Source organism: Lolium perenne, chromosome 5, assembly GCF_019359855.2.
Source record: "Lolium perenne isolate Kyuss_39 chromosome 5, Kyuss_2.0, whole genome shotgun sequence".
Lineage (NCBI taxonomy): Eukaryota > Viridiplantae > Streptophyta > Magnoliopsida > Poales > Poaceae > Lolium > Lolium perenne.
In genome coordinates this window covers 165,296,965-165,307,341 of record NC_067248.2, presented here as the reverse complement: position 1 = coordinate 165,307,341, position 10,377 = coordinate 165,296,965, and the positions used below count along the sequence as shown (strand labels likewise).

The 10,377-nt window shown below is 48.4% G+C and overlaps 1 protein-coding gene and 1 long non-coding RNA gene across 2 annotated transcripts; one reads left to right on the top strand and one right to left on the bottom strand.

The window, feature by feature from the left end:
* Positions 1-493: 493 nt before the first annotated feature.
* LOC127303721 (probable cinnamyl alcohol dehydrogenase 8D) lies at positions 494-1,872 on the top strand. Its single transcript, XM_051334427.1, has 3 exons — positions 494-574; positions 770-1,297; positions 1,401-1,872. Exons 1-3 carry the CDS (start codon positions 494-496, stop codon positions 1,764-1,766), a joined length of 975 nt encoding a protein of 324 aa, XP_051190387.1. The 3' UTR covers positions 1,767-1,872.
* Positions 1,873-7,789: 5,917 nt separating this feature from the next.
* LOC127300501 (uncharacterized) lies at positions 7,790-9,408 on the bottom strand. The gene is made up of 3 exons (XR_011745199.1): positions 9,280-9,408; positions 8,755-8,840; positions 7,790-7,896 (listed from the first exon to the last, which is right to left on the bottom strand). It is a non-coding gene; the product is annotated as an uncharacterized lncRNA (long non-coding RNA).
* Positions 9,409-10,377: the final 969 nt, after the last annotated feature.

Sequence of the window (10,377 nt, the reverse complement as noted above, 5' to 3'; positions counted from 1 at the left end):
TTGACCGCCAGCGTCCGGACCAGCTCCGGCGGGACGGCGCGGAGGAGGGCCGCGAGCGCCGCGCGATCATCCCCTTCCTCTTCTACGCCAAACTCAATCACGTCCCATAGGTGGGCCGCTTGCAGTTGCACCCGCATCACCATTGCCCACTCAGCGTAGTTGGTGTGCGTGAGGGTTGGGTACTGCGGGTTGCCGCCGGATTCGCGCACCACCCGTTCCCTGACGACGATCTCGTTGCCGCCGCCACGGAACAGGCTTCGCCCTCGCCGCGGAGTCGGGGACACGGAGGTGCGGCGCGGCTCCGGCGGCGGCTTGGACCCGCCCGCGGTAGCGCTCGGCACCTGCGCCCCCTTGGCTTTCTCCGCTGCGGCCGCTCGATCGGCGGACGTCGACATCCCTAGATCCGACGGGTACCAAATGTAGTTGTAAAATCTGAAACACTTGACAGTTTCGTCAGTTAACAGGGAGACAACGAAGTGGTTTTGTGCTGCTAATGCGTGTAGCTTTTCTGTGCTTCTCTATTCTTTTATTAGAACGATTACAGAGCTCTAACTACCTCCCGATAGCAGTGCAAGTGATCCGCTATAGTTGCGCCATCCCACGACGTGAATCAGAGCAGCTCACGATCGGGAGCAAAACAAGGAGAAAGACTAGGACGTGCGTCGAAGCAGTCCAGCCACTACTAGCACGAGCGGGAACCTAGACGTTGCCACACACTGCTTATTAACAGGAAAAACAAGTAAACTAAAGTTACGTGACATGAGCTTAGATTAGGCTAACAAGGCATGAGATCGTGGGCGTCGTCACCGACGTCGGCAGCGGCGTCAAGAACTTCAAGGCCGGCGAGACGGTGGGCGCGGGGTACTTCCGCGACTCCTGCCGCACGTGCGACAGCTGCAGCAAGGGGTACGAGAACTACTGCCCCACCCTGGTGCTCACCTCCAATGGCGTGGACCGCGATGGCGCCACTACCCAGGGCGGCTTCTCCGACGTCCTCGTCGTCAACCAGGACTACGTACTCCGCGTCCCGGAGAGCCTGCCGCTGGCCGGCGCGGCGCCGCTGCTCTGCGCCGGTCTCGCCGTGTACAGCCCCATGGTGATGTACGGACTCAACGCTCCCGGGAAGCACCTCGGCGTCGTCGGCCTCGGGGGCCTCGGCCACGTGGCCGTCAAGTTCGGCAAGGCGTTCGGGATGATCGTCACCGTCATCAGCTCGTCGCCGAGGAAGCGCGAGGAGGCGCTCGAGCGCCTCGACGCCGACGCCTTCCTGGTCAGCCAGGACCCCAAGCAAATGAAGGTCACGGCTAATTTGCTTCTCTCCATTGACTGACGCTGCGTACGACATAAGAATATAAGATTAGCTCTTGCCATTGACACGGGAGAGACGTTCATGGGCGCAGGCGGCGGCGGGCACGATGGATGGAATCATCGACACGGTGTCGGCGGGGCACCCGATCGTGCCGCTGCTGGAGCTGCTGAAGCCGATGGGGCAGATGGTGGTGGTGGGCGCGCCGAGCACGCCGCTGGAGCTGCCGGCCTTCGCCATCATCTCGGGCGGCAAGCGCCTGGCCGGGAACGGCGCCGGCAGCGTCGCTGACTGCCAGGCCATGCTGGACTTCGCGGGGAAGCACGACATCACCGCAGACGTTGAGGTCGTCAAGATGGACTACGTCAACACGGCGGTCGAGCGGCTCGAGATGAACGACGTGAGGTACCGCTTCGTCATCGACGTCGCCGGCAGCCAGCTGCAGGGCGCCGCCGCTTAGTTCCAAGCTAGCCCAGCTAAACCAATCACGACCCACTGTTGGTTTCAAAAAAAAGAAAAAAACACGACCCACTGTTTCCAAACATTGTACATCTTATCTTCCCTTTCTTAATAGATGACCCCATTTTACTGATCTCCCAGCGAGCCACGTCACCTAATTTAGTATTTTCATCTTCCCCTCATTGTTCTCAGCTGTAGGCCACGTTTTTTAAGCCCAGTCCGACACGGCACGAGTCACTAACAAATGCTACCGGTTTGGTTCACGCCGTCCTGTACCCCAAACCACGCATATACCGATGACATTAATCTTCAATTGCATCAACATAGTACTCCCTCCGTTCCTTTCTATAGTGCCTATAGATTTTTGGCACGGAAATTAGCGCAAGAGTATTTTTTACACAAGACCCCTAGCTAAACGATTTAAGATCAACGTAAAATTTGGAAAATCCATATCTTCCTAACTTATCATAACAAATTTAGGAGCTGAACGATTTGGGAGCTGAACGATTCAGCAGCCGTAATTCAGCAGCCGTATCGTCTTCTCTGGAGCAGTTTCCTCTTCATCTCCCCATATTAGAATTAACGCACCGAGTAACTGAGGTAGGCGATCAGGCGGCCGCCTCTTTATTCCGCCCCTACTATGCCCATCTATAAACAGTCGTTGAACCACGTTCGTCCAGATCCAAACAATGGAATAATCCCTCACTTATTCGCTTAGAGAGCTACACCACCGATGGCATCTCCACAATATTCGCACCGGATGCGCCGCGTTGTATTTCTGCCTATCCTGCTCGCCAAACAGAGTGCTAGCAAGAGGGCTGCCGAGTCCATCGTCGTCGTCTACTCACCCGCGTCCGGGGCTCCGAGCGCATCATCTTCCTGGCATCGCATACCGGCCCACATTGGGGTTGGCCGTCGACGCGTCCGCCCAGCACATCGCGAAGTCTCCTCCGGGCTCTGGCTCGCTCAGCACATCCCATGGGTTCGCCTAGATATCCTTCATATTCGCGTGAGTTCGCAACTATCTGTTTAGCTAGGTTTGAATCAAATCGAATCATGCGGTTTGGCATGCGGTTTGTTTTGCTCACGTTGTTCTCGGATGCGATTGAATCTGTGTAGCCCATATAGATTACTCCGTATTTGTCTTCAGCAGGTTACTGCTCATTTCTCATCGGCTGATTCCCCCCATGGGCGGATGTAGAGTGTTAGCCATGGGGGCAGATTCCCCCACTCAAAATTTTGTCTCTTTGTATTAGTAAGCTAAAAACAGTCATTTGCTCCCACTTAGCATAAGATTTTTCCTCATTAGCACATTTTCGTCCCCTCTTGATTTTGATCCTGGGTTCGCCCATGATTTCCCCTTCATCTTGCCAACGCAGCCTGCAAGGCCCCTCGCTCCCTCTTGATTTTGATCCTGGGTCCGCCCATGATTTCCCCTTCATCTTGCCAACGCAGCCTGCAAGGCCAGGACAGGTACCTGCAGGTAGATGAGCAGGACTTTTCTGTGGATCATCTTTCTTGCGGCTGGAATATTCAAGATTACCAGCCTGAGTTTGATCACATATTGATCCTTACCAGTGAACCTGTTTTTTCTCTCCAATGTGTAAGTCGTGCATGTCCCATCAGACCATGTTCGTACAACACCTCTTCCCCTTTGATTTTCCGTTTCTTAATTCAAAATGGACATGTGCAGTATTACAGTTTTTACAATTACAGAAGTGTTCGATGAAGCTATTGGCTTATGCATGACACTATGGTCTTCATTTAGTTTGGAGAGTACAAAAACAGAGAGGAGCCTAGTGAGTTGTCCTATAATATCAGTTACGTTCACACATATTTTATGGTGCCCTCCAGACTTAATCGGTTTTAGCACCTCATTGTCAAAGTCTTTTTGAGCTCCATTTCCATCTGAAAGGGTGATAGCTTGGAACATAGATTGCACATTACTTCTTTATGACTGCTCACAATATATGTATTGCTGCTTCTAGAATGTTGCGGACATTGCTGCTTATTCAATTGTGGCAGATCTACCAGAAATATTAGCAATAGATACATCTTACTAGATGCGCATTCTCTTTCTAGCTTCCTATGGAGGCTTGCAGCAATTCATCTTAGGGCATCTCCAGCGGCGCGACGCAAACGGATGTTGAGCGATCGTTTGCGTTCGCTTTGACCGAAAATGCGTATGACATCCTCTCCAGCGGCGCGACGCAAAGTGACTGGGCCGTCCGCGGAGACGCAAACTTGGCCCAAATATGCGCCAGGTTTGCGTCTCTGCGAACGCTGCGTGGACGCGCAAAGTGTCCGCTCGCGTCTCCACCCGGCCCGCCTTGCAGTGAGTCTGCACCGAGGGCACCGCTTCGGCACCGAGGGCACCGCTTCGGTGGTTAGCGCTTCCGCGTCTGCGCCGCAGTCTTCGCCATCAATGGCGCGGCTGCGTGTTCTGCGCGCGCACTGGCGGGCGGCGGCTGGGCTTCTGCGCTGCCTTCAATGGCATCGTATCCCGCGCGTGGCCGCCCTTAAAAGTCCACCGGCCGCGTCGCTCCTTCGCCCACACCACACCTCCACTCGCACCACCACCGCCGCAGCGCCATGGGGAAGAAAAACGAATTCGATTCCTCCGGCAGTGGCACCAAGAAGATCCCGCTCCCCGTCACGGTGGGGAGGCTCATGCACGGCAAATGGATGTCGTGCGATGACGCCTGGTCCGACATGCAGCTGCCTGGCGGCTGGCGGCTCAGCTGCCGCCGGGTGCCCATCCCTCTAGTACCTGCGCGTGAGCCTGATCGAACCGCGGAGATCCGGCGCAGGAGGCGGTATCTGCCGGCGGACCTCCGCGCCGATCCGACGTACGCCATTGACTCGGAGCTTTGGCGTACGTACCTGTCCACGGAGACGGACAGGAGACGAAGGGCAGGCTTCATGGGCGACAGGGATTATCCCTTCGGCCCTGCACCGCCGGCTCGTCGACAGCAGGCGCCGATGCATCGTCAGCAGGCGCCGACGCGACGTCAGCAGACGCAGCACAACGACGCCGACGACCGCGAGGACGACGACGACGAAGCCTATGCCGCGTACGACGACGACGACTAGGTCGAGGCGCCCGCGTACCATAGCGAGGAGGTGAAGGACGACAGCGATGACTACGTCGCTATCGTCTTCCACGAATGGCAGCAGGCCATGGCAGAGGGCCGGAACTTCGACTTCCCGGAGAACATGACGGACGACGAGATGGCGAAGGTCGCCGTCCTCGTCTCCGAGTACGGCGCGCCTGTGCAGCCGCCGCTGCCCCGCTACGTCACCGCCGTCATGCCGCCCGGCCTGTCGGCGGATGAAGCACTTCGACAGGCGCTCCTGGAGTTGGCGGCGCCTCCTCCACCGCCGCCACCGCCACCACAGCCTTATCCCTGGGCGCCTCCTCCACCGCCTCCACAGCCTTATCCCTGGGCGCCTCCTCCACCGCCGCCACAGCCTTATGCCTGGGCGCCTCAAGCGCCGCCACAGCCGCAGCCTCCTCAACCTCGAGCACCGGCGGCACGCCCGGCGTACGCTCCCCCGGATGGCAACTGGCCATAGGTGATACCGGACCTCATCGTGCTCGACAGCGACGAGGAGCAGCAATAGGTTTTTTTTCATGTTTTAGCTATGTAAATTATGTTTCATGTATTAAAAAAATGATTCGGCCAAAAAAAATGCGTCGTGCCGCTGGAGCCACCTCCCGACGCAAACGGACGCGCGGTCGATTTCGACCAAAAGGGCCAACGCAAACAGACACGCGTGGACGCTAAAATGCGTCGCGCCGCTGGAGATGCCCTAATGTGTAAACCGCTACAATATTTTGAGAATACAAGTGGCAAGTCTTATGTGTAAACATCCATTGGTTTCGAGCACCGATCCGTTCTGTGGTCATTCTTTTCGCTGCTTGAAAATTCAATATGTGAGGTGGATGAAAAAGTTAACAAATCAAAATGACAGTCTTCACGAATATGTTATTGGATGTTTATGCATGATTTAGGCTTACAAATTGCTTACATATACCCTGTTTTCATTTAGCGTCTTCAAATATGGCAATCAAATATACCGCAGCAACGTGCGGGGTATCATCTAGTATCTTTAAAAATGGATCACGTACGTGATCGTCAACAATGCTTACATAAATAGCTGTGAAGTTATATTTGAAAAGGTTTTGCAACTACAAGTCTACAATACATACTAGATTTAGATGTGCGCCTTGGCGCACGACCCCGTGGAATTCGAATTGAATCAGAACATGTTTAGCGGTGGTACAAAAGACAACAGACAATAAGTAGGGGACTAACTCATCTTAATCGTAGTAATGACTTTGGTTTCGCAGTGATAGAATTTTATGGTGAACACCAATAATATAGCAACTAATTAAGCAGATGCTCAAATTCTAAGTTGTGGCTTGCCGAGGAGGCCCCTTCTTTCGTATTGTTAAATAGTCCATAAAACCCTTATATCAACCACCATGACACTTACTCGTGATATGGAGCCAACAAAGAGACAGCCTTGGAAAATGAAGAGAAATATATTACATATTAGTAGTCTAAATTTGCAATTATGGTGTAAATATGTTTTGTGTTTCATACATCAAACGGAAGAAAAAGCATCGTGATACAACATAATATACGCGCTAGTGGTGTTTACTTCTTGGTGTATATATTTACTTTACGATCAACAAAATAAGATATGATACGATCAATAAAAGAAGAGGAGATGAATAGTGGAGTACGCCCATATAGTGATCATGAAGTGATTAAAAAGAGAACGTAGTAATATTTTCTTCCCAAATAAAAGAGGTGGGGTGATCAATAAAAAAGGTCGTAATATCTTTTTCTGAGTAAAAGGGGTAACACATAACAGAGTACACCCTAGGATGACCATACGGCGATTATAAAAGAAGGTATGAGGCAATCAATAAAAGTGGTATGAGCAGATCAATAAAAAAAGATAGTATGTGTATAATCCTTAAGCCTTAATATAATGTATGTATAATGTGGTATATAGAGTATAAAAGAGGTGGTAAATAATGAGGTATTTACAATTAATGAAAACATTTTAAAAAAATTGTGGAAACAGAACTGTCATGAGAAATCAATAGAAGAACATAGCGGTATTTTTTCTCAAATAAAAGAGGCCCTAAATAGCTGAGTATTTGTTTTCTCGAAGTCACAGTAGGAATATCCTGAGGTTACGGTAGAGGAAGGCAATCACCACTGAAGAACGCTGCCGAATAATTACTACCGTAGAATCATCATTAGTGCACCGTGGAAAATTATTGTAGAATAACTGCAGAAATTACCGTCACTAAGGAGTAGTATTTGTTCTTGAATAAAAAAGTTGGAAGTACTTTGGTTTTCAAAGTTATTGTAGGAAAACGCAATTTCTATATTTAAATAAGTAAAGAAATAGTAATAACATACACAATTTACACAAAAGTGATAGGACAGCCCTGACCGCTTATTCCTGATACTCCCATGGGCATGCACGAAGCAACACCCCCACACCGAATAGTCACAGGCATTCTGTCAGATCCCCTTCTAGCTTTTTCTTTCTCTCCCGTGACACTACTTGCCACTATCTTTCCCCAATTCAAGCAGATCGAGTACACTACAATGCTCCCCATGGCCCGCGCCACCAATTCATCACATCTAGCATGTCCTTCTGCCCAGGTCGCGTAGCATACATACACAACTTACTATGTGAGCCTTGTCCGACCTGCAACCATTTATTGGGGAAGCGCTCACGCATCTGAGAGCCACGAACCAGTAGATGCTGAGAGTGCATCCTGCCACCGCTGCTCGGGCGAAGAGGGGATGAATATCCGCGGGGCGGCAATGAACCTCCGGAACCAGAGCTGGATGCGCCACCACGGTATTCTTGAGGATGGCAGCCGACACTGCCTGTCATGTGGGCTGCTCGACGAATCCAACCACTATTCGCTCCAGGGATCATTCCGACAGTTCCACTATTGATGTGGTGCCTCTCCTTTTTTGACAACACAGCAAGGTTTTTTTCTTGACTTGTACCTATCTCCCTCTAATTTTAATTGTTTGCTTTGTGCCAAGTTTCTTCTCTCTTCTGCATGTGATTTGTTGAGATGATGAGACCTGAGAACAATCACTCCAACATGATGAAGCAGCCAACAATGCTAAGACAGATTCTGCATGTCAATAAACAACCAAACTTCGTGATAATATAACAAATCGTTGTTGAAAGCAAATACGAGAAAACATAAATATTGGTTTCAAGATTCAAAGATAGTAACAGAACATAATAGTGTCTATAACCTGTTTACGTAATGATTTCTTGTTATTGTACCCTTAAGATAGCTTAAGCTATGACTGAAAGTTAGTTCAATTCAAGAAATTATTCAAAAAAATTGTTTCTTGATTATACATCTAAGTTACCGAGGATGCGGAAGAAGTTGGGTATGTTTGATTCTTCAAAACTATACATCTTTATTCTACAAAATAGTAAAGATTTTTTAACAAATTTTTACTTTTCTTTTTGGCAAAGCTAGCATAGAATGTTAGCTAACTTACTAATTTGTGTTCTAGGCAGTTGTTGTTTTGCGAAACTTACCGGAGCACGGGCGAGGCAGTGGCCGCAGGGAACACCTAATAAAAAGTGAAAGAAGGGAAGTTCTGCTGGTAGGAACCCGTAGAGAAGCAAAAACGAGGCACCAGGACACATGAGAGAAGCCCTACCTGGAAGTAAGTCATGATAAATTTCAAGTGCACACCTTCCTATTGATCTACTGATGGCTTGATTGTAGCATGTAGATCAAAACTTTTAAGTATTTTATCTTCACTCAATTAGACCATCAACCATTATTTTAGCACTTTTGTACACTTCCATCGCCTATACCAAGAAAACTGTGCATACAAATTATATCAGAAAAAATAAATGTCTAGTGCTGACATTCAACTTGTGCCAACCATATTACAACATAAGAGAAAACATACCCGATTTTCGAGTCATTGTTCTAGCCTTCTTGTGTCAGTATGCAGTCACCCCGATATTCCTCCACAAGCATCTCTTGTCAGAACAACTATCCAACATAAAGATACTTGTAATTTTGTATTTAAGATGGTACCAATTAATTAATCGGGCAGTGAGCAGAATGCCTAATCCTTCAGCATGAATTTTTAAATATAATTGCCACATAAGTTAGAAGCCAATTTCTGAAAATACGAAAACATATAGCCTAACTGTATATTTGTATTGGATAAATTTGCAAAACATTATAGCTTCTAATCTAAAGATTTCAAAGACCGGCCCTAGCCAGCCAGAGTGGATCACCTTCTATTTCTACTTATGTATACTTCTCGTAGTTGTTTTGCTTTTTCTGGTGCCTATATTGTAGCAGATATATACTTCAACCTTGGTTCAGTTCTCGCACTGAAACTTATCAATAAATTGAGCAATGCCTGCTATATGAATGATTCATGCATGAAAATGAGTGGCCGGCAAGGTTATCCTTCACCAACCTGTTGCACAATTAAATGACTGCTCGCTCGATAGACAAGCTTTGATGACCAAGACTAAGGAAAGCCGACATCCCCATGCTCGATCGATGACCTCCACATGATGCTCCACACGTCCGTTTTGGTTCCAGCGTTGCGTGCTGGTGACAGCAGCGATGGCCGCAACATGCTTCTTGACTACCTACTCTGCAGCAACGCTCGCGCATCGGTCACCTTCCAAGAGGATTTCCAAACTGATTTCCTGACACGACCAGTGATTTCCTAGCCTGGCAAAACTGAAAGGACAAATAAAATAAGCAAAGGGAAAGAGAAGAAAAATTGAGGGGAAGCATGAAAGGTGAGGAAAGATGGAGAAATACATTTGATAATGGTTTTGTAAGAAGCCGATTGGTTAAACTATGAGCTCACCGGTAAACATTCAATTATACATTTGTTGTTGGAAATGAACTTGGGGTTCCCAAAGACAACACTTGCATATGCCTTTCCAAGCTAACACCTGATAATTAATTGCTCACACGCCTTACCGCCACCTTCGATGATCAGGTCCTTGATTAGTCCCACGGCAATACATGAAGAGAGGAGCTAATTTCAGAACTGAGAAGCGACTGAAAATATTTCCTATCTGCACACATCAGAGATGATTCAAATTAAAAGGCATACAATCTAAATACCAGATGGGAAGAGAGCACATACTTGGAAATGAACCAATTAACTTATATTCAGCGATTTTAGTTTGGAAGTGAAATGGGCAAATGATATTATCATACAACGGGCAAATGATATTGACTGTCAAAATGACCAACTACAGGTTTAACCACCATAACATAGGATGACGTGAAAGCTAAATGAGGCATCAGAGCTGGGTGCTCACAAACATCTTGAGAAACTGAAGAACACAAGTCTCCTCTCAGGAGCTACGCCAAAGAACGAGTAGCTTTGCAATATACCACAATTGACATAGAATGAAAGAACAGAGCAACACTCGACACCATATCATATTTTGCAGTGATGTAAGATGCATCTAAGAAAAAGAAGAGGTTAACCGACAGGCACGTTTGGAACCTGAGTACACGCGTACCCAGTTTTCCAAAAAATGAAAAA

Excerpts from the sequence above, each read along its gene's own strand:
- LOC127303721 (XM_051334427.1), top strand. The coding sequence starts at position 494 with ATGCGTGTAGCTTTTCTGTGCTTCTCTATTCTTTTATTAGAACGATTA. Across the intron at positions 575-769 it reads ACCTCCCGATAGCAGTGCAA|ATTAGGCTAACAAGGCATGA; the intron begins GTGATCCGCTAT and ends ACATGAGCTTAG. Across the intron at positions 1,298-1,400 it reads AGGACCCCAAGCAAATGAAG|GCGGCGGCGGGCACGATGGA; the intron begins GTCACGGCTAAT and ends TCATGGGCGCAG.